Here is a 24,166-nt window from a genome sequence, read left to right as displayed (position 1 = left end):
GCTCAGATTTCTCTATGCAGTTAACTGACTCCTTCATTTTTTAAAGTTTCTGCCTTTGCGAATGAGGAGGAAAAGGAAAAAGAAAGGAAAAAAATTGGAATAATAAAAGGATTAATACGTATAAAATAGTAACATAAGAACATAAGAACGGCCGTACTGGGTCAGACCAAAGGTCCATCTAGCCCAGTAGCCTGTCTGCCGACAGTGGCCAGCACCAGGTGCCCCAGAGAGGGTGGACTGAAGACAAAGATCAAGTGATTTGTCTCCTGCCATCCCTCTCCAGCCTCTGACAAACAGAGGCCAGGGACACCATTTTATCCCCTGGCTAATAGCCTTTTATGGACCAACATACACGCTCCATGAAATTATCTAGCTTCTCTTTAAACTCTATTATAGTCCTAACCTTCACAGCCTCCTCTGGCAAGGAGTTCCACAGGTTGACTACACGCTGTGTGAAGAAGAACTTTCTTTTATTAGTTTTAAACCTGCTACCCATTAATTTCATTTGGTGTCCTCTAGTTCTTCTATTATGGGAACTAATAAATAACTTTTCTTTATCGGCCCTCTCCACACCACTCATGATTTTATAGACCTCAGTCTCCTCTTTTCTAAACTGAAAAGTCCCAGTCGCTTTGACCTCTCCTCATATGCGACCCCTTCCAAACCCCTCATCATTTTAGTTGCCCTTTTCTGAACCCTTTCCAAGGCCAAAATATCTTCGCATTGGTTGAATCTATTATTTGAATTGCTTTCAACGCCACTCAGTCATCACATTTGATCTTCTATAAACAAATACGGTTAACAGGAACGTATTCATGGAGCGACGTGACCTCACTGCCCTCTCCTTTTATGTCTCCACCAAGATTACGCCATTTTCCCTTTGTTGCTTCCCAAGTACATATGAACCGCACATTTATTAATCATTGTAACAATATATCTGGGGCACAGTTGCGTCGATAGAAATCTGATTGGCCTCAGTATTCTGTCGAAAAAAATGCTCCGATAACGAATATGTAAGGGCGTAAGAAAAAGACATTCCAATTAGAAAGCTGAAATTTCACTTTTACCTAATAAAATACAGATCTCTGGATGTTCGTCCTTACCACGGAGATGTAGCTATGCAGACAACATACACGTTAATTTTGTAATGTTTCCGTAGTGTAAAATCGGGGAGGGGAGGAAAGATCAAATATTTTAATAATAATTATAATAGGATTCATAATAACCACATAGTAAGGAAAAAGTATAATAAAAAAGTCCGTGGGTTTTTTTCAAATCTTGTTTTTTCTAAACTACTTGTTAGCAAAGAGATCTAAACATTATTGCCTCAACTTCGAGCCGATATTTATTCCTCTCAGAATCAAACTCTTCCCTGAGAGATTGGTACAAAGAGAGATCTACTTGTCCCATTTTCGCACGGTAGTACTGAAGACCGAACCGTTCGGTTATTTCTGCATATCTTGACATCATCAAACCCAGATCTCAGTTAAAAAATTTTTTTCCTGGGATCAGTTATTAATAATTTTTAATTATGTCTTTTAACCAATGCTTGCTAGTTCATTAAAGACAGATCAGATCTATCCCATCAGCTGTTCAGAACTCCGATGCAATAATTATTCAGTGATAAACCTTAGTAATTCATTAAAGTACATTAAGGCACCTATAATCGATAAAAATGCTTGATAGAAAGATCCGAGCATGCATCTGGTCCAATAAGTCGATCTCCTAATCTTGATGCGTCCTTAGTATAAGAGAAAGAGAATTAATTAATGAGCAATAGTGATAACATTATAATTATTAACTGAAATAATTTGGCAATAAGTCAATTAAAAACATATCGGTCATTTGATATTAGTTGTCTCTTCTCAGTGACGTATGTGTAAAAGCACTGTTAGATTATTTCATGCAGATTTCATCTGTCTGTGAGGTATTAATTATTAACGAGGAGCCAATAATTACCGACTAATGATCAGTTCTGCACTGATTAGCTATTAATGGTGCCAGCCCATGGAGGTCGGACCCCGAACGCCAGGCTAAAGCGGGTGAGGAACAGACAGGAGGATCTTGCGACCCACCGAATGCTCCCACTTTGATCCCAGGGGGCAGCCCCACAGAGCACGTGGGGTCCTGTCTCCTCTCTGTCCACCCCCCCGGGCAGGGCTCCTTCCAGCCCCAACCCCATGGCTCCCTGCCTGCCCATCTCCCCCCACAGCCGGCGCGAGGGGCCAGGGCTGCCCTGGAGTCACTGGGCCGCAGCCCCAGCTGGTGCCAAATCAAGCTTGGTGCCGGGGAATTCAGGGGGGCCAGAGGTTTCGACAGCCCCACGGGGACGCCGGCCCCACAGGAACCAGAGGACCTGCCCCCGAGGGCTTGTCTGCCCAGAGCCCCTTCTCGGGCACAGAGACCCCGACTCCTCTTGGGCGCGGGGCAGGGAACCCAGGCATCCGGGTGCCCCCTCTCTCTTTCCCCCTAGGGCCAATGTCCCAGGACTCCCCTTCTCTGCCTCCAGCACCCAGGCCTGCCCCTCCAGTATCTCTTCAGCCCCCGGCCCTCAGCCCAGGGTCCCCCCGGGGGCCTGTCACCCCTCCTCTGCCGGGCGTCCATCTCAGCCCAGCCCCAGCTGGATTTGCATACGCGGCCTCATAAGAGGCACCGAACCCCTGGCCCGTCTCAGCTCGGCACGAGGGACAGCGTGAAGGTCGGCCATGCGTCCGCTCCAGGGCCTGGCTGGCCCAGCGCTCGCTGGATTTCCCTCCCTCTCTGCGTCTCTCCTGCCTCCTCCCCGTCCCTGTGTCCTTCCTGCCCGCACGCCCAGGGACTCTCCTTCTCTCTGTCCCTCCATCCTCAGCGTCTCTCCCCCCAGCCATCTCTGGGGTCCCTCCCCTGCGTTCCCCCTTCCCCCTGGGGTGCCCGGCTGGCTGGCTCTCCGTCGCTCTATTCCCCTGGCGTAAGGGACCACCCTGCCCTTATGTGTCTCCGACAGACGCCCGGGGGCAAGTCGCCTCCTTCAGCGAGAGCCCCTCGGAGAACTCGGTGTCTCCTGGAGAGACGGCCACGCTGGAGTGCGCCGTGGCCAAGGTCGGGGCGGACACGGTCACTGCGCAGTGGATCCGGCAGAGCCCGGGACAGAAGCTGGAGGGGGTGCTGCGTATCACTAAGGACAAAAAAATCTACGGAGCACCAGGGACCCCGGAGCGATTCGAACCCTCCTGAGATGCTGCAAACAAAACTTTGCCGCTCACTATCCGCCAGGTCCAAGCCCGAGACGACTTCGTCTATTTCACCGTTATACCGGTGGAGAGCAGAGGTGGGGCGGGGGGACCCGCCTGCGGGTGCTGAGTGCGTACGGGGCCGGGCGCTCTCCGTAGCGGGAGGATCCAGGGGGCAGGAGGTGGCCGGGGCAGATCTGAATCCCAGGCTGGTTCTGTCCGTTTCTCGAGGCTCTTTGGCGCGAAAGCATGGGTTCCCAAACTGGGGGGCGTGCCCCCGGCGGGGGGGTGAAGAAATTCCTGGGTGGGCACTAGGCAACCCAGCCACACACCCCCATCAACTCCACCCCAAGTTTTGCTGCTATTTGGAAGGGGCGTGAGGGGATCACAAAAATCAAAAAGGGGAGCGTGATGTTGAAAAGTTTGGGAACCACTCTTCTAAAGGAACCAATGGTAGATGGGTTAATTTCTGGGAGCAATGGTCAGGAACCCACAGCTAAGGGAGGGGAGACGGGGTCTGTCCGAAAGACAGAGCCCCGAGAAGCAAGTTCCTTTACTCTGGGAGGAGAGGGTGGTCAGTGCTCAGAGCAAGCAGGACTAGTGGTTACAGAAGGAGGAACTGGGAATCAAGCCTCCTTGGTTTCAGCCTGATTCTGGAAGGGAAGTGGGGTTTAGTGGTTAAAGGGGGAGCCAGGAATCCTGGGGTCTCTCCTAGCTCTGGAAAGGCAGTTGGGGGTAGTGGTTAGACCAAAGAAGGAGCCGGAAACCAAGGCTCGTCCGTGCCTTCCTGGCATCTGTGAACCAGGACTCCTGATTTCTACCATGGCTGAGGGAGGAGAGTGCAGGCAAGTGGTTAGAGCAAGAGCGGATTGTTACCAAGGCTGCTCGGTTACACTCTGCTTTTGGGAGGGCAGGGGGGTGTAATGGTTAAAACGGGGAGTTCTGAGAACCAGGATATCATGGGGAGGGGAGTGTGGACTAGTGGTGAGAGCAGGCCCGGCTGGAAAGCATAACTCCGTGCTTGGAACCGGGTTCTTTGAATGTGGTGGTGGGTGGAGTGGGGTCTGGTGGTTCAATGCGGGGCCTCATCGAGGTAGACAAGCAAGCGGGGAACCCTGAGAACTGTCTGTCCGGGGTGGGGGTCGGATCCTTTAAGCACGGAGCTCAGTTAGCCTCAGGCAGCAGCCGCACACACTAAGTCCCAACCGGATGCCCTGCCGGCACTGGCTCCGGCCAGCCTTAACCTCGGTTCAGGGTCCGCTCCGTGTGGACGCGCTATCTCGAAATAGTTTTTGTGTCTAGATGCGTTATTTCAAATGAGCTTAATTCGAATTAACTATTTCAAATGAAGTTAATTGGAAACAGTAGTGCAGCGTAGACATCCCCTTAGGGTCTCTAGCTAAATGCACCCATAGCCACACCCCTTACAATACACCTTGTATTGTCCCGTCCTCCCTCTAGCCTGCCTGGCATTTGCCCCGGGGGCTGGGGAGGGGCCGATCTGGCTGCATTGCTGGGGAACAAGTCTTGCCAGGTGCTTTCCACTGATACAACCGGCCCTCATCTTCCCGCCCGATCCCTCCGGCCCTGGTGCATCCGTCTGTCCAGCCAGCTCCTGCGTCTGACCTCTTGGTGTCCACCCATCCCTCCTCCCAGCCCCATCCGTCTGCACTGTGTCTATGCCTCTGTCTGAGGTCTGGCCGTCTGTCCCAGCGGTGTCTGTCCCTCCATCCTGCCCCATATCCCAGACCCCCCCTCCTGTGCCCTGGCTCTCCTGAGGCCGGAGGTGAACCAAGACTCCTGGGTTCTACCCCAGCACTGGGAGGAGAGTGAGGTCTAGTGGTTAGTGCTGGGAAACAGCACTCCAGGACCTTTTGGGGGGGGGGAACGTGGAGTCAAATAGGGGAGGGGAGGCAGGACTCCTGAGTCCCACGGTGGGTATTGAATCGCCCCAGTTTGGTCTAGTGCTGGGGGCACATTCCCAGGACTGTCCAACCCCCCCTACCCTGTCCCACCCTCTGTGGAAACCTACCCCCGGTGGGCTCCGCCTCTGGCGAGCCCCAGCTCCTGTTCCTAGCACAGCTCCCGGCTAAGTATAACCAGGCCGAGACTGAAAATAGAGCAGAGGGTACCCAGCTGGGAATTGGGCAGCAGGGAGAGCTGGGGTCAGAGTCAATGCACCGGCCTGGGGGTGCAGGCTGGAATTGTTACCCTCTGAACCTGCTCCCTGGAAAGGGGCAGTGGGGTTCAGTGGTTAGAGCAGACCAGGCTGGGAGCCAGGACTCCTGGGCTCTCTCCTTGGCTCTGGGGAAGGAGTAGGGTCTAGTGGTTAGAGCAGGCCAGGGTCGAAGCCAGAACTCCTGGGTTCTCGCCCCAGCTCTGGGAGGGCAGTAGAGTCTAGTGGTTAGAATAGGCCAGGGTCGAAGCCAGAACTCCTGGGGTCTCTCCCCAGCTCTGGGAGGGCAGTAGAGTCTAGTGGTTAGAATAGGCCAGGGTCGAAGCCAGAACTCCTGGGTTCTCGCCCCAGCTCTGGGAGGGCAGTAGAGTCTAGTGGTTAGAATAGGCCAGGGTCGAAGCCAGAACTCCTGGGGTCTCTCCCCAGCTCTGGGAGGGCAGTAGAGTCTAGTGGTTAGAATAGGCCAGGGTCGAAGCCAGAACTCCTGGGGTCTCTCCCCAGCTCTGGGAGGGCAGTAGAGTCTAGTGGTTAGAATAGGCCAGGGTCGAAGCCAGAACTCCTGGGTTCTCGCCCCAGCTCTGGGAGGGCAGTAGAGTCTAGTGGTTAGAATAGGCCAGGGTCGAAGCCAGAACTCCTGGGGTCTCTCCCCAGCTCTGGGAGGGCAGTAGAGTCTAGCGGTTAGAGCAGGCTGGGCTGGGTGCTGGGAATCCTGGGTCCTCCCCTCAACTCTGTCCTGACTTGTCAGCTGACCCCATCCGACTGGCGCCCCCTCCCCCCCGAGGTGTGCCTCAGTTTCCCCTGCCATTATAGGGGAGACTATCTACCTCCTCCCAGGGACCTAGGCTCTCTCTTCAGGGCTGGCTGGGAGGTCTGCGGGAGGGGGGGTCATGGTGTGGAGACACCGCCCAAGGGCACATTGGGGGGGTTGTTACTGGGCTGCAGACCAGCCCAGCCAGATAAACCGGTTTGGGATCCTGACTCAGCACAGGCCCCTGGACAGCAGAAGGTTTCCAAGCAGCACAGAGGAGGGGCAGAGTGGGAGGGGGAGGGCGGCACTGTGATCTCACCACTAGCCCGCACTCCCCTCCCAGAACCCAGGGGAGACACCCCCCCCTTGTCCTGCCCGTCAGTGCCTTTCATAATAGCTCCCCCTCCGGACTCTTGCTCCCCACCCCCTCGCTGTTGAAGGGCAGCGGGGTCTAGTGGTTAGAGCTGTGGGGGGGGGGGGAGCACTGTGAGCCAGGACTCCTGGGTTCTGTTGCCAGTTGTGGGAGGGGCACCAGCAGGGCTGGGGGGGGGAGCGCACATAAGAGAGGGGGGGCTGTTCGGGGGGCACAGACGCAGTCTCTGTGTCTTGGCCCTGTGGCAGAGAGACAGGATGATGAAGGGATGGACAGACTGAGCAGGGGAGGAGGAGGGACGGACAGACAGACGGGGGGCTGCAGGAGGGAGGGACGGACGGACGGGGGGCTGCAGGAGAGAAGGACGGACAGACAGACGGGGGGGCTCGAAGGACAGACAGGGGGGCTTCAGGACGGACAGACAGACGGGGGGGCTGGAAGGACAGACAGGGGGCTGGAGGAGGGAGGGGCGGACAGACAGACGGGGGGCTGCAGGAGAGAAGGACGGACAGACAGACGGGGGGGCTGGAAGGACAGACAGGGGGCTGCAGGAGGGACGGACGGGGGGGGCTGCCGGACGGAGGGACGGACGGGGAGGAGGGGCGGACAGACAGACGGGGGGGCTGCAGGAGGGACAGACAGACGGGAGGGCTGGGGTAGGGGCGGACAGACAGACGTGGGGGCTGGGGGAGGGGCGGACAGACAGACGGGGGGGCTGCAGGACGGACAGACGGACGGGGGGGCTGCAGGAGGGACAGACGGGGGGGCTGGGGGAGGGGCGGACAGACGGGGGGGCTGCAGGAGGGACGGACGGACGGACGGGGGGGGGGCTGCAGGACAGACGGACGGGGGGGGCTGCAGGAGGGACAGACGGGGGGGCTGGGGGAGGGGCGGACGGACGGGGGGGCTGCAGGACAGACGGACGGGGGGGCTGCAGGAGGGACAGACGGGGGGGCTGGGGGAGGGGCGGACAGACGGGGGGGCTGCAGGACGGACAGACGGGGCGCAGGGGCGGACAGAGGGATGCGGGTCGGATGCCGGGGAGCCCCGCCCGGCGCGGACACCCCGCCCCGGGCCCGCCCCGTGTCCGTGTCCCGGCCCCCTCCCAGCGCGGCGGGCCTGGCTCCGGCGGCGGCCGCAGGTCCCGGGCGGGGCGATGGAGGGGGGCGGCGGGGGCGCCCCCAGCCCCTTCGTGCACCGGCTGCAGCTCTCGGTGGCGCAGAGGGCCCAGGTGAGGGGCTGGGGGCGGCGCGGGGGGGTCGCAATGGCTGTGGGGGGCGGGGGCCCCACATCTGGGAGGTCAGGGACGGGGGGGATGTGGGGGAGCAGGGGCCGAGAGGATCTGCCTCGGTTTCCCTTTCGCTTTCGCTTTCCCCCTCGCTATTCACAGCCCGTGTCGCTACAGACCCCTCAGCGCCGCCCGCAGCCCCCCCATAACCTCCCCAGCGCCGCCCGCAGCCCCCCCATACCCCCAGCGCCGCCCGCAGCCCCCCATAACCTCCCCAGCGCCGCCCGCAGCCCCCCCATACCCTCAGCGTCACCCGCAGCCCCCCATAACCTCCCCAGCGCCGCCCGCAGCCCCCCATACCCTCAGCGTCACCCGCAGCCCCCCATAACCTCCCCAGCGCCGCCCGCAGCCCCCCATACCCTCAGCGTCACCCGCAGCCCCCCCATACCCCCAGCGCCGCCCGCAGCCCCCCATAACCTCCCCAGCGCCGCCTGCAGCCCCCTGATCTCCCCGATCCCTCCAGGGCTACCTGTAGCCCCACCCCCCATTCCTCCTCAGCGCTACCCACAGCCCCTGCTGGTTCCCCCCCCCCCCAACACACACACACATCCTCCCTGGCTCAGCAATGCCCCTTATATGGCAGGAACCTCTGCATGTGTCTCTTCTGCAGCAGCCTTTGGCATCCTGGTCTTCCGGTCCAGCATGTCTGTCTGTCTGTCTCACCCCACACTGCATCTATCTATCTATCCATCCCCACACCCCCATCTATCTATCTATCTATCCATCCCCACACCCCCATCTATCTATCTATCTATCCATCCCCACACCCCCATCTATCTATCTATCGATCTATCGATCTATCCCCACACCCCCATCTATCTATCTATCTATCTATCTATCTATCTATCTATCCCCACACCCCCATCTATCTATCTATCTATCCATCCCCACACCCCCATCTATCTATCTATCGATCTATCGATCTATCTATCTATCCCCACACCCCCATCTATCTATCTATCTATCTATCTATCTATCTATCTATCTATCTATCTATCTATCCCCACACCTCCATCTATCTATCTATCTATCTATCTATCTATCTATCTATCTATCTATCTATCTATCCCCACACCCCCCCTCTATCTATCTATCTATCTATCTATCTATCTATCTATCTATCTATCCCCACACCCCCCCTCTATCTATCTATCTATCTATCTATCTATCTATCTATCTATCTATCTATCCCCACACACCCCCTCTATCTATCTATCTATCTATCTATCTATCTATCTATCTATCTATCTATCTATCCCCACACACCCCCTCTATCTATCTATCTATCTATCCCCAGACACCCCCTCTATCTATCTATCTATCTATCTATCTATCTATCTATCTATCTATCTATCCCCACACACCCCCTTCTATCTATCTATCTATCTATCCCCACACACCCCCTCTATCATTCCCTCTCCTCTGCACTCCCTATACCCCATCCCCCCTTGTAGTACCCCTGTCTCCACAGGCTACAGTGGGTTTGCTCTGTGCTAACAGGCCCTGTGCTCTGGGGTTACTCCTGGTCAGCGCTTCCAGGGGGGTCCTTGAGGGGGGAGAGAGAAAACACATACCGGGGATGCTGCGTTCCTAATTAGCAGCCTTCACATTTAGGACAGGAAGGGTTGGCCTTGGAGTCTGAATTATATCAGCTGGGAACGACCAGCTCCCAGAGATCCTTGTGAGCAGTAACTGTACATTGTTATGAACCGCGTATTAATATTGTCCCCCCCCCCCAAAAAAAAAACCACAATCTGAAAGAAAAAATCAAATAAAATCTGTCTCTGTTGAGAATCAAATTGCTTCAGTGTTTGCAGCATCTCCGGGTGCTTTCCCGCCACCGCCAGCCAAAACTCTGTGTTTCGAACAGAGATTAATGCAATCGCTGTTTGTATCCTTCCGTTCATTGACAGCCACTGCGAGCAAGTCAAATGCTTCCCTGCTCCAAAATTATAGAGTGCCCCAATTATTAACCCTCACAAACAGGTGACTTCCTTTTGGCACTAGCTGGAAAATGTCATTAACGAATAGGTTTAAAAGCCAGACACTGGGTTTATTTTAAACGGACACAGGCAGCAAAACTCTGCTGTGATGATATTGACATGTAATACCCACTGGGGCTGAGTCAAATCCTAGGGATCCCCTGGTAATGATGCTTAGCCTTAAGATGCTAATTGTTTCATCTAGGACACCACTGTGTGACACGCCTGTCAGTTAATCACCGTTTCTATTTATCCACATTGCTGTTTCCTTTTGCATCATCAGGCACGGATGGCGGAAATTCTGCCCTGGTGATACTGAAAATTGTTCCTCATTTGGGTTGCATCTTCTGAGGTTGCACAAGTTTTTACTATTTATTAGGTGTATTACCATAGCGCTATCAGGCCTAAAGACTTGCTTATTAGGTGTTGTGCTATGCTCGCCACGCTGCTCTCAGGACACCAGGTGCTGTATGCTATTAGGTGCATTACTGTAGCTCCTAAGAACCCCTGTCATGGTCCAAGATGCCAGGTACTGTACATTAGATGAATTACAGTAGCTCCTAGGTGGATTATGGTAGTGCTTCGTTACCCCGTTTGCGGCCTGACGCCAGGAGCTGTACGTTATTTATTAGGTCCTACGCACCCAGTTGTGGCCTATGATGTTAGAGTCTGTATGTTATTTATTAGGTGCATTACGGTAGCTCCTATGCACCCAGTTGTGGCCTATGACGCTAGGAGCTGTATGTTATTTATTAGGTGCATTACGGTAGGTCCTACGCACCCAGTTGTGGCCTATGACGCTAGGAGCTGTATGTTATTTATTAGGTGCATTACGGTAGGTCCTACGCACCCAGTTGTGGCCTATGACACTAGGAGCTGTATGGTATTTATTAGGTGCATTACGATATGTCCTAGGCACCCAGTTGCGGCCTATGATGCTTGGGGCTGTACGTTGTCCATTGGGTGCATTACGGTAGCTCCTAGGCACCCAGTTGTGGCCTATGACGCATGGGACTGTAGGTTATTTATTAGGTGCATTACGGTAGGTCCTACGCACCCAGTTGTGGCCTATGATGTTAGGGTCTGTATGTTATTTATTAGGTGCATTACGGTAGCTCCTAAGCACCCAGTTGCGGCCTAGGACACTAGGAGCTGTATGTTATTTATTAGGTGCATTACGGTATGTCCTAGGCACCCAGTTGCGGCCTATTATGCTTGGGGCTGTACGTTGTCCATTGGGTGCATTACGGTAGCTCCAGGGCACCCAGTTGTGGCCTATGACGCATGGGACTGTAGGTTATTTATTAGGTGCATTACAGTAGGTCCTACGTACCCAGTTGTGGCCTATGATGTTAGAGTCTGTACGTTATTTATTAGGTGCAATACGGTATGTCCTAGGCACCCAGTTGCGGCCTATGATGCTAGGGACTGCAGGTTATTTATTAGGTGCATTATGGTAGCTCCGTGGCACCCAGTTGCAGCTTATGATACCAGGGGCTGTAGGTTATTTATTAGGTGCATTACGGTAGCTCCTAGGCACCCAGTTGCAGCCTATAACGAATGGGGCTGTACGTTATTTATTAGATGCATTACGGTAGCCCGAATAGCCCCGGTCATGGACAGGGCCTGCCCCCAAGAGCTCCTAGAGAATGGTTCCTATCCAGCAACTCACATGTCTGCCTCTGTCATAACTAACCTGGATACCTAGTTCTTGCCCCTGGGTCTCAGCTGGCTGGGCCAGTCTCACCGGGCTGCTCAGAATGACAGAGAGGGAGGGGCGGGGCGTTACTCTTAGTCACTCCTGCGGTATCTGTGGGCGGTGACGTGGGTCCATTGCCCCGGAGGTATTAACCTCTCTCTAGCCCTGTGTGCGCTGGATGGGCGTGGGCCGGCCAGGTGCTGGAATGCACCCATGTCTCGGTGCTGCTACTGCCGTGTTTATTTCCACCTGCCCGGCTGCAAACCCCGGGCCGTGAGCGTGCTTGAAGGGTTTGCTAACGAAGTTCGGCATGGGCAGAGTTAAGGGGTTTCTTTTGCAGCTGCTGAGTTTGAACAGGGCAAATGCTGGAATGTCTCCAGTCATAATTAATAGCCTCAATAGTCCTATTTCCATTTGGTGTTAGCTGCATTGGATGGCTCCTATTCTGAGAATCCTCCAGTATTAATAACTGTTTCACTTTTAGTAGCAGTAACAGAGATTGTGTATTATTTACACTAGTATTAATTTACCTTATTATCAGTGTGTTAGTTTTGCAGAGGGCCAAACTGAAAAGCTCCTACTTTGGAATGGTCTTAATTAATATCCGGATTATGACTCTTATTTAATTATATGCTGGCTTGAATGAAGGGCGGAGAATGTACCTTAAGGTTAATAATACTAATTATACTGGGTGCTAATTAGCTATGAAACTTCAGGGATTGCATGAGTCACATCCCAGAGATTCGTTATTAAGGACAGTTATCCTGAAAAGAAAACAACTTCCCTTTGGAGTTAAAATACCTTGATTCTTTCCCTTTCTGATGAAACTGAATTAAATATTTATTTTCCTAGTTAGTGATTTTAGGTCGGGTTGTGGCAGATTGGACTGACCACAAAAATGCTGAGTTTATTCATTATTTTTAGAGTCGGAGTTTCTCCGAATCTTATTCACAGTTTAAAATGATATTGAAACATTCGCGGATTCGTGACCATTTGACCAAACCGTTGGTTTTGGCAACAAGCTAACCAAACAAAAACTCAAATTGCTTCATGCTGATGTTTTTCAAAACACATTTTGAGTTTTGTTTGCATTTCGCTTCAAAATGTCTTTTCCTTTTAGTTTCTGGTTTTTATTTCATGTTGATAAAGAGCCAAACGTGTTAATAAACAGTGACTCTATACAAAGATGATTCATTCGGCTGCAAAAAAAAAAAAATCAGCTTAGCAGTTTGCCAAAAAAAACCCCAAAATTGTCATTTTCGGTCCAACCTGAAACAGAATCCTTTTCGTAGGATGACTTCCAAATCCCTGGTTCTTTCATTTATTATTATTATTATTATTAATAATAATAATAATAATAATAATAATAATTTAATTCAGCAACAGCCAGAGTTGTCGAGATCAAATTGTGATGTTTCTACAAGACAAATGAAATATGATTAATGATTAAGTCTCCATGCTGTAGGCGTATCCAAAATATAGAAAGTTTGGAAAACTGATCAGATTTTGCAGCCTTTAAAGACATATTGTTTGGTGCCTCGGTTTCCCCCATGCCACCATTTCAGGTGTCTGCAACAGTTAAGGAAGTTCTGAGTAAGCGGATAGAAAAATACAGGAAATGAAAAGTGAAAGCAACCCAAAATCCACAGCAAGGACCCCAGAGTAGGCTGCATTTGCAACATCTAAGCTTTTATTAAGAAGGTGAATAACATGTTGTATGAATTGGAGTTTGAGCTGGGGCAGTGGAGAACTTTTACATTTATAAAATTGATGATGATTGGTTCAGGCCCTGTATTAGGAAAGTATTGACGGACACATCTTGTGTTATGATTTATCGTGGTTAGCTGGGCTGTGTCTGGCTGCACAGGGGCCCGTGTGGAGCTGGGATTGGTACATTTAGCATTTGTATTAATAACAGTGTGAACGGATGGAGGGAGACCGATGAATCTGTCCCTGGACCTCAAATCACTCTCAGAAAAGAGGCTCAAAAAGAAAGAAGCCACAAGAAATGCAGAACTGATGCAGACAAAACAGAATCAGCATCTAATAGACAAAACACATACAAACACGTAGAAAGAGTTACTAACACCAGAAAAAGTAAAACACACAACGGGCACGTTAACTTACAAACAGAAAATAACACAAAATATCCAAACACACAAACATCCACAGTACACACAAACAAGAAATAGCACAATGCACACAAATACACAGTAAACATCCCACAAACACATCAATATCAACTAAACAAGGAAACAGAAAATAACATAAAACATCCACAGTGCACCCAAAACATCAACCGAATACACAATCAAAAAAACAATGCAACTATGGATATGCAATACAACTAAACACACATCTGAAGAAGTGGGTTGTGCCCACGAAAGCTCATGATACCATCTACATGTTTTGTTAGTCTTTAAGGTGCTACTAGATTATTAGTTATTTTTTTAAGTTTTTCCTGTTACAGACTAACTCAACTTTCCCTCTGAAGCTTTTGAACTAAACAAATGATATACAAAACAACTAAACACACATACAGAAAAGGGCACAAGCCACAAAAACTTCCAGTGTACACAAAACAACATAGACACCGAAACAGGAAATAACACAGTAAACCAAAATCATTCACGGTACCCATAAAGGAGACAAACAGAAATGAACACAAATTACATAAAACACACACAACCACGTGACATGAACACACAACAACTAACCAAGCACAAAATAACAGAAAACATCCACCATCCACACAAAACATTCAAAGCGCACAGCATACCTACACACTCACAGAATAACACAATCCACACACCTGCCACACACAGCAGTAGCATGCACTGAACAACAAGCAGGTGTTAACTAATGCAGCCTAGCAAAACAAGCTAACATACATAGCTCTAAATCCCTGTGACCGGGTTACATGCCTGAAGGCCTTTGGAACTCCCTGCCTCATGATCACAACTCCTGCTGGTTCCACAGCTGACAGCTGCTCTTGGCAGCCAGCCTGGACCTGGAACACCGCCCTGGGTGTGTTTGTTTTTGCCTAGTAGTCGTCAGCTTGAGGATAAGACGCACTAAGGGGCCCACACTCACTGCGTTACACTCTGCCCCCTACTGGTGGGGCCGGAGTGGTCGGTGCTGGGGAGGTGACGTCTCTCCCGTTGCTTTGCAGTTCTACCTGCTGGGAGCAGTTCTGGCCCCTCTCCGCGTGGCCCTGGCTTTCCTCGTTCTCTTCCTCGCCTGGCCCTTTGCGCTACTCCAGGTGTTGGGCCGGCCGGAGGCAGAGCTGAAAGAGCCGCTCGTGGGATGGAGGAGGTAAGAGAGACCCCACCCCAATGCCTCCACCCCATAGCTCTGTGCTGCCCCTCACTCCTGACCCGCATCCCTGTCCACACAGACGCACACATAAGTCTCCATCTCTCCCGTTCCAGCGCCGTCTCCCACAGCTCCATCTACTTCCTGAGCCGCCTGATGTTCTTCCTCCTGGGCTTCCTGCGCATCCGGGTGCGGGGCCAGCGGGCATCGCGGCTGGAGGCCCCCATCCTGGTGGCCGCCCCCCACTCCACTTTCTTTGACCCCATCATCCTGTTGCCATGTGACCTTCCCATCGTGGTCTCCCGCACAGAGAACCTCCACGTGCCTGTCATCGGAGGTGAGGGGGTGGGGAGAGGGGCCCTTCCATGGGGTGAGGCCAATGGGGAACGTTGGGGTCATCGGATGGAAGAGCCAATGGAGAAAGATGAGGAGACGAGCCCTTCCATTACATGGTTGGCCTGTTGGATGAGGCCAATGGAGGACGTTGGGGTCATTGGATGGAAGAGCCCAAGGGTGGAATGAGGATATAGGCCCTTCCATTGCATGGTTGGCCCATTGGGTGTTGCCAATGGAGGACGTTGGGGTCATCGGATGGAAGAGCCCAAGGGTGGAATGAGGATATGGGCCCTTCCATTGCATGGTTGGCCCATTGGGTGTTGCCAATGGAGGACGTTGGGGTCATCGGATGGAAGAGCCCAAGGGTGGAATGAGGAGATGGGCCCTTCCATTGCATGGTCGGCCCGTTGGGTGAGGCCAATAGGGTCATCGGATTGAAGGGCCCGTGAGGTGAAGTGGGGAGATGGGCCCTTCTATTTCATGGTCATCTTGGATGGTTCCACCCATTGGACCCTTCAACCAGGTACATTCCAGTCTTGGGGGGAACTGGAGCCGCATCCGTGGGACTCCAGCTACAAGAGGGTGGGGCAGGAAGTGGGGCACAGAGCCAGGCCCAGCAATGTCCCATCCTCCCCATTTTTGGTGGGTTGTGCTCCCACTGGAGAGGAGAGCACCGTGGGGATGGGGCAGGATGGAGAGGGCCTCTGAAAGGAGGAGATGCGGGGTGGAGAAAAGTGGGACTCATGGAAGACAATGGGGGGTGGAGGAGACGACCCAAAGGTGAGGACCCAAAGTGGCCCTCTAGGGGTTGGGTGGTGGCCGTTGGTGGTGAATCCATCTCCTGTGCGCTCACCTGTTTCTGTGCCTCCTGCCAGCCTTGCTCCGGTTCAACCAAGCCATCCTGGTGTCCCGCCATGACCCGGCCTCCCGCAAGAAAGTCGTGGAGGAGGTGAAGAGACGGGCCACGTCCCAGGGAAAGTGGCCACAGGTGAGATTGCTCCCCCCGCCCCCGCCACACACACGCAATTCCCACCCCCTTTCCTGGATCAGCCCCACGTCACCGCCCCACGGTATCTGACTGTCTCCCCTTGGTTCCTCCCCCAGGTGTTGTTCTTCCCAGAGGGGACCTGCTCTAACAAGAAAGCCTTACTGAAGTTTAAGCCAGGTAGGAGGAGTAAAATGGCTTAGCTCACATGGGGAAAGAGGGGCAACTAGAGTGACCCCCCCCCACCCTGGGAGACCCACGTCCAGAGACTCCTCCCTAGGTGGTGTGACTGGAGGGTGAGATGGCCCAGTGGAGATACAGGAAACCCCAGCCTAAGCATGTGAAACAGGAGGAAACATCGCTGGAGGACACCGTGTAATCCCCTGTATAAATGGTAGGCGTAGCCCTGGAGTAATTTGCAGCATGGACTGAGAGTAGCAACACCATCTGAAGCAGAGAGTTAAACCTGGAATAAACCTGGAGTAACATGCTGGGTAAATTGAGAGCTCAGAGTAAACCTGGAGTAACATGCTGTGTGGGTGGAGAGTAGCTACTCTGCCTGAAGTTCAGAGTAAACCTGGAGTAAACCTGGAATGAAATGCTGTGTGTATTGAGAGCAGCTGCTCTCTCTAAAGCGCAGAGTAAACCTGGAGTAAACCTGGAGTAACATGCTGTGTGTGTTGAGAGTCACTACTCTGCCTGAAGCTCAGAGTGAGTAAACCTGGAGTAACATGCTGTGTATATTGAGAGCAGCTGCTCTCTCTAAAGCTCAGACTAAACCTGGAGTAACATGCTGTGTGTGTTGAGGATTGCTGCGCTTCCTGAAGCTCAGAGTAAACCTGGAGTAACATGCTGTGTGGGTTGAGAGTTGCTACTCTGCCTGAAGCTCAGAGTGAGTAAACCCGGAGTAAACGTGGAATAACCCATTGTGTGAATCAAGCGCAGGTGCTCTGTTGGAAGCACGGAGTAAACCTGGAGTAAACCTGGAGTAACAGGCTGTGTATATTGAGAGCAGCTGCTCTCTGTAAAGCTCAGACTAAACCTGGAGTAAACCTGGAGTAACATGCTGTGTGGGTTGAGAGTAACTACTCTGCCTGAAGTTCAGAGTGAGTAAACCTGGAGTAAACGTGGAATAACCCATTGTGTGAATCAAGAGCAGGTGCTCTGTTGGAAGCACGGAGAAAACCTGGAGTAACATGCTATGTTCATTGAGAGCGGCTGCTCTGTTTAAAGCTCAGAGTAAACCTGGACCGAATCTGGAGTAACATGTTGTGTGGTTTAAGAGCAGCTGTTCTGTTTGAAGCACAGCATAAACTTCAAGTAAATCTGGACTAAACTTGGAATAACACACTGTGTGGATCATGAGCAGCAGCACTGTTTGAGGACCAGAATAAACCTGGAATAACACACTGAATGGATCAAGAGCATCAGCTCTGTTGAAAGCATTGAGTAAACCTGAAGTAAACTTGGACCAACATTCTATGTGTATTGAGAGCAGCTGCCCTGTTTGAAACTCAGATTAAACCTGGAGTAAAGCACTCCTCATAAACGGAACCTCAGTGTAAATATGGAACAGACTTAGTGTAAACGTCAACTAAGCCGCAGAGTGAAGAGGAATCAGAGTCAATCTAGAGTAACCCTCTAAGTAAACACGTAAAACAATCCACTGTAAAACTAGAGTCAGTGTAAATCTGGAGTAACCCTCTGCCTAAACACTGGATAAATTTAACGTTACTGAATTGTAAACCCAGAGCAAAGGACAATAACCCACACAGAACTCCATGAGTTTCTCCAGGTGATCTCCATTCCCCTAAACCCCTGTGTAAATCCAAAGTGAATATCTTGGTGTAAATGTGTCTGTCTCTCCCAGGTGCCTTCATCTCTGGGGTTCCCATCCAGCCCATCCTCATCCGGTACCAAAACAGCCTGGTGAGTGTCTGGCAGGGATACCAAGACAGGGGGATGGCGCGACTGGGCCGTTCAGCCAACCCCTCTGCTCTTCTCTTGGCAGGACTCGACAACCTGGGCATGGCGAGGTCCTGGAGTGTGAGTTATGCTTGAGGGAGAGGGGGTCTGTCTGTCTGTCTGTCTGCTGCCCCCTGCTTGGGCAGGCAAGCACTGCAGTGTGTCTGTCTCCCTTCTTCACTCTCCCTGGAGAGACAAGCACTGCTGTGTGTCTGTCTCTCTTCTTCACTCTCCCTGGAGAGACAAGCACTGTTGTGTGTCTGTCTCTCTTCTTCACTCTCCCTGGAGAGACAAGCACTGTTGTGTGTCTGTCTCTCTTCTTCACTCTCCCTGGAGAGACAAGCACTGCTGTGTGTCTGTCTCTCTTCTTCACTCTCCCTGGAGAGACAAGCACTGCTGTGTGTCTGTCTCTCTTCTTCACTCTCCCTGGAGAGACAAGCACTGCTGTGTGTCTGTCTCTCTTCTTCACTCTCCCTGGAGAGACAAGCACTGCAGTGTGTCTGTCTCTCTTCTTCACTCTCCCTGGAGAGACAAGCACTGCTGTGTGTCTGTCTCTCTTCTTCACTCGCCCTGGAGAGACAAGCACTGCTGTGTGTCTGTCTCTCTTCTGCACTCTCCCTGGAGAGACAAGCACTGCGGTGTGTCTGTCTCTCTTCTTCACTCTCCCTGGAGAGACAAGCACTGCTGTGTGTCTGTCTCTCTTCTTCACTCTCCCTGGAGAGACAAGCACTGCTGTGTGTCTGTCTCTCTTCTTCACTCTCCCTGGAGAGACAAGCACTGCGGTGTGTCTGTCTCTCTTCTTCACTCTCCCTGGAGAGACAAGCACTGCTGTGTGTCTGTCTCTCTTCTTCACTCGCCCTGGAGAGACAAGCACTGCTGTGTGTCTGTCTCTCTTCTGCACTCTCCCTGGAGAGACAAGCACTGCGGTGTGTCTGTCTCTCTTCTTCACTCTCCCTGGAGAGACAAGCACTGCTGTGTGTCTGTCTCTCTTCTTCACTCGCCCTAGAGAGACAAGCACTGCTGTGTGTCTGTCTCTCTTCTTCACTCGCCCTAGAGAGACAAGCACTGCTGTGTGTCTGTCTCTCTTCTGTTCACTCCCTGGAGAGACAAGCACTGCTGTGTGTCTGTCTCTCTTCTGTTCACTCCCTGGAGAGACAAGCACTGCTGTGTGTCTGTCTCTCTTCTGTTCACTCCCTGGAGAGACAAGCACTGCTGTGTGTCTGTCTCTCTTCTTCACTCGCCCTGGAGAGACAAGCACTGCTGTGTGTCTGTCTCTCTTCTTCACTCGCCCTGGAGAGACAAGCACTGCTGTGTGTCTGTCTCTCTTCTTCACTCTCCCTGGAGAGACAAGCACTGCTGTGTGTCTGTCTCTCTTCTGTTCACTCCCTGGAGAGACAAGCACTGCTGTGTGTCTGTCTCTCTTCTGTTCACTCCCTGGAGAGACAAGCACTGCTGTGTGTCTGTCTCTCTTCTTCACTCGCCCTGGAGAGACAAGCACTGCTGTGTGTCTGTCTCTCTTCTTCACTCGCCCTGGAGAGACAAGCACTGCTGTGTGTCTGTCTGTTTTTGTCGTCCCCCCCCCCTCCGGTGGAGGGGATGAACCCTGCAGTCTGTCTCTCCTGCTGTACTTTTGGAGGACTAACGTCGAGTGTCATGTCTCTCTCACCACCCCTACCCTGCACACTTTGCTACCCCCAGGCTCAAAGTCATCTGGTTGACGGCATCACAGCTCTGCACCACCGTGGAGGTGGAGGTGAGATTGGACAGGGTGCACCCTAGGGCTGTGCTGGGACAGTGGGGGCCAGCATTCCCCCATTCCCCCCCCTCCATGCTGCCCCCTAAGCTCCTTGTCTCTTGCAGTTCCTCCCCGTCTACCAGCCCAACCCTGAGGAGAGAGTCAACCCCACCCTCTATGCTAGCAACGTGCAGAGAGCCATGGCCCAGTAAGTGGGGCTGGGATTGGGGGGGGGCACCCACAGGGGGGTTGGCAAGGGTACTGAGGCACGGTGGTGGCGGAGCGGCTGGTGTGTCATGCTGGGGAGCGGAGGCAGAACATGGAGGATGGGGATAATGGATATCTGGGTGGCACAAGGTATCCAGGGGAGTCGGCACGGGGGGCACTGGGTTACAAGTTCCCCAGGGGGGGCAGGAGTGGGAAGCTCAGGGGGGGCTGGATTGGGAAGCCATGGGGCACCAGTGCGTGGGGCCTCAGGGGGGTGGCATGGCCGCAGAGCCAGGCAATTTATTCCCGTGTTTCACCACCCGGACAGGAACTTTTTCCTAATGTCCAACCTCAACTTCCCTTGCTGCAGTTTAAGCCCATTGCTTTTTGTCCTATCCTCAGGCCAAGGAGAACAATTCGTCTCCCTCCTCTTTGTAACCCCCTTTTAGATACTTGAAAGCCGCTCTCCTGTCCCCTCTCCGTCTTCTCCTTTCCAAACTAGCCAAGCCCCGTTCCTTCAGCCTCCCCTCCTCGCTCCTGTTCTCCGGACCTTGCATCCTTCTTGTTTCTCTTCTCCGGACCGTCTCCCATGTCTCCACGTCTTTCCCGAAATGGGGTGCCCAGAACTGGACACAATCCTCCAATTGAGGCCTCGCCCGCGTAGAATGATGAGATGGATGGGGGGCCAGGCACGTAGGGGGCAGGTGGGAGGGAGGGAGGGAGATGGGGGTGTGGGGCTTATAGGGGCACTGCGGGGGGGGGGGGTTGGGGGTGAAATCGGAGCCCCCCCTCGGTCTGACCCCGCCTCTCCCCGCAGGGCGCTGGGCGTCCCGGCCACCGAGTGCGAGTTCGTGGGGGCCCTGCCGGTGCGGGCGGTCGGGCGGCTCCGGGTGGCGCTGGAGCCCCGGCTCCCGGAGCTGGAGAAGGAGCTGCGGCGGTCCAGGTGAGGGGAGGGGAGGCGGCGGGGGGAGAGGCCGGAGGGGAGGGACAGACGGACGGACGGTGCAGGGTGGGAGGAGGGGCCGGCCGTGTCCCTCACCTCTCTCCTCCCCCCGACATGGGGATTCCCCCCCTGCAGGTGGGTCGCGGGGGCCCCCTTGCCCAGTGGTGGGGCAGGGACCCTGGGGCGCCGGGATCTCGCACGCTGGCTGGGGCTGCCCCTCCCGGAGGCACCGGTGGGCCTCTGTGCCTTCTTCCAGCAGGTACTGGAGGGGGGGGGGGGGAGTGGGAGAGATGGGGGAAGGGCATTACCCAGGGATGGGGGAGGGGAATTGTCTGGGTGGTGGGGGAGGGGTGGGGATTATCCCAGGAGTGGGGGAGGGGGACAATCCCAGGGGTGGGGGAGGGGGGTTGTCTGGGGCAGTGGGGGAGGGGTGGGGATTGTCCCAGGAGTGGGGGAGGGGGATAGTCCCCGGTGTGGGGGAGGGGGGTTGTCTGGGGCAGTGGGGGAGGGGTGGGAATTCCCAGGAGTGGGGGAGGGGGGTTGTCTGGGTAGTGGGGGAGGGGTGGGAATTGTCCCAGGAGTGGGGGAGGGGGGTTGTCTGGGGCAGTGGGGGAGGGGTGGGAATTCCCAGGAGTGGGGGAGGGGGATTGCGGAGGAGGGGGACGGCTGTGGGGGTGGGGGCCCTGTGCCCACAGGTAACCCCCCTGTCTGTGTGTCTGCCCACCAGGACGCGGGGGGCCGCATGGACGCCCGGGTGGTGCGCCTGGCCCTGCAGGCGCTGGAGGGGGGGCGCGGCCCCGAGGAGCTCATGCGGCTGGCCTTTGAGGTGGGAGGGGGCGCAGGGAGAGTGGGGTGCAGGCGGGAGGGGCTCTGGCAGGGATGCGGAGATGGGGGGCGGGGTTGGGGGGATGGGGTGGCATGTGGGGGGTTGCGGGGGGTATCTGGGAGTGGTGGAATGGGGGGGCCACGGGTGGGGTCGCTGGGAGCTGCGGGGGGAGGGCGCCTGGGGGTCACAGAGGATATAGGAGCTGCAGGTGGAGGGTTTTGGGGGGCAGCAGGGGAGGTGCAGGCCCTGGGGGACTCTCTCCCACTCACCCCGTCTGTCCCCCCCCCACAGCTCTTCTGCAAGGAGGGGGCCGATCAGGGGGGGCCGCGCCTGCCCCAGGGGGGTTTCTGCGCCATCCTGCAGCTGCTTCTGGGGACGCCCTGGGCCGACGGAGCTGAACTCTTCACCGCGCTGGGCGGGGCGGGGGCGGGGCCCCCCCCGGGGCTGAGCATCGGTGAGCAGCGCTGGAGAGATGGGGGGGGGCAGGGGGACAAAGCAGCAGACAGATGGACAGATGAGGGGAGGTCTGTTAGCTAGACGGACGGACAGACCCGGGCAGACATATGGAGGGAGACGCCCAGACGGACGGACAGGAGGGGGTGTGGCAGACAAACAGCCCGACGGTGGGACGGAGGACAGACAGACAGACAGACGGGCGGCTAGACGGAGAAACTGACCCATGGGGAAGGAGAGGGAGAGAGGGAAGGAGGCTAAAACGCCAAGGCGGAGAGACAGGAGGACAGATGGAGAAATGAGATGGCAGATAGGCAGGCGGGCAGGAGGACAGAGAGCTGGATGGACAGACAGACGAGGCCAAGATGGGCAGACAGACAGGCAGGGGAGAGAACAGACAGACGAGAGGCCAGGACAGAAGGACCAAGGACCGATAGACGGGGAGAGGGCAGACAAACGGACAGGAGGGCAGACAGATGAGTGGAAGGACAGATAGACAGGAGAGAGAGCAGACAGACGGACGGGGGAGAGGGCGGACGGACGGATGGGAGGGCAGACGGACGGACGGGGGAGAGGGCGGACGGACGGATGGGAGGGCAGACAGACAGACGGATGGGGAGAGGGCGGATGGACGGGTAGGAGGGCAGACAGACAGACGGATGGGGAGAGGGCGGACGGACGGATGGGAGAGCAGGCAGACAGATGGACGGGGGAGAGGGCGGACGGACGGGTGGGAGGGCAGGCAGACAGACAGACGGGGAGAGGGTGGACGGACGGATGGGAGGGCAGACAGACGGACGGGGAGAGGGCGGATGGACGGGTGGGAGGGCAGACAGACAGACGGACGGGGAGAGGGCGGAGGGACGGGTGGGAGGGCAGACAGACAGACGGACGGGGAGAGGGCGGAGGGACGGGTGGGAGGGCAGGCAGACAGACGGACGGGGGAGAGGGCGGACGGACGGATGGGAGGGCAGGCAGACAGACGGACGGGGGAGAGGGCGGACGGACGGATGGGAGGGCAGACAGACAGACGGACGGGGAGAGGGCGGACGGACGGATGGGAGGGCAGGCAGACAGACGGACGGGGGAGAGGGCGGACGGACGGATGGGAGGGCAGGCAGACAGACGGACGGGGGAGAGGGCGGACGGACGGGTGGGAGGGCAGGCAGACAGACGGACAGGGGAGAGGGCGGACGGACGTGTGGGAGGGCAGACAGACAGACGGACAGGAGAGAGGGCGGACGGACGTGTGGGAGGGCAGACAGACAGACGGACAGGAGAGAGGGCGGACGGACGGATGGGAGAGCAGGCAGACAGACGGACGGGGAGAGGGCGGACGGACGGGTGGGAGGGCAGGCAGACGGACAGGGGAGAGGGCGGACGGACGGGTGGGAGGGCGGACAGACAGACGGACGGGGGAGAGGGCGGACGGACGGCTGGCGGGGGAAGCCAGGTGCCTGTTCCCTCCTCTCCTTCTCTTCTCTCCTTCCCCCAGGTCAGTTCCAGGATTTCACCCTGCGGCACCCTGCCTACGCCCCGCTCTTCCACGCCTACCTGCGCCCCCCGGCCCCCACCCGCCGGGCCCCCACCCCCTGCCCCAACGGCCTTGCCCCCGCCAAGAGCAAGGCAGACTGACCCCCCACCCCACAGCGCACTGTGCTACCCGGGACACACCCCGCAACTCAGGGCCACAAGAGACGGACAGAAGCCAAATTCAGGGTGGGGGGAGGGGCTGATTGTATTTTTGTAAAGAATTTGGGGATTTATTTTATTTTGGGGGCTTGGAGGTGGGGGAGGGGCTGGGTTTCTTCTGTTTTGTAAAATGGAAAGGAAGGCTATTTTATATATCAAATATCTATCTCTATAAAAATATATATTATATACCTATCTATAAACGAACTTTTAAGGCAAAGGCATTTTTGAGGC

The 24,166-nt window shown here is 54.9% G+C and overlaps 1 protein-coding gene across 2 annotated transcripts; it reads left to right on the top strand.

The window, feature by feature from the left end:
* The first annotated feature begins 7,578 nt into the window (after positions 1 to 7,578).
* Positions 7,579 to 24,139, top strand: LPCAT4 (lysophosphatidylcholine acyltransferase 4). Of its 2 annotated transcripts, XM_089774258.1 has the most exons (14): positions 7,579 to 7,737; positions 14,648 to 14,790; positions 14,907 to 15,127; positions 16,002 to 16,114; positions 16,231 to 16,291; positions 17,982 to 18,040; positions 18,123 to 18,157; positions 19,775 to 19,829; positions 19,937 to 20,019; positions 20,836 to 20,961; positions 21,097 to 21,220; positions 21,689 to 21,787; positions 22,079 to 22,241; positions 23,736 to 24,139. In XM_089774258.1, exons 1-14 carry the CDS (start codon positions 7,663 to 7,665, stop codon positions 23,873 to 23,875), a joined length of 1,497 nt encoding a protein of 498 aa, XP_089630384.1. In that variant the 5' UTR covers positions 7,579 to 7,662; the 3' UTR covers positions 23,876 to 24,139. The 2 variants fall into 2 exon arrangements, with proteins under 2 accessions (XP_089630384.1, XP_089630385.1); XM_089774259.1 differs by lacking the exon at positions 21,689 to 21,787.
* Positions 24,140 to 24,166: the final 27 nt, after the last annotated feature.

This window comes from Pelodiscus sinensis, chromosome 30 (assembly GCF_052426305.1).
Source record: "Pelodiscus sinensis isolate ZL-2025 chromosome 30, ASM5242630v1, whole genome shotgun sequence".
Classification (NCBI taxonomy): Eukaryota; Metazoa; Chordata; order Testudines; family Trionychidae; genus Pelodiscus; species Pelodiscus sinensis.
The sequence above is the reverse complement of the archived record's forward strand: the minus strand, read 5'-3'. Positions and strand labels throughout refer to the sequence as shown.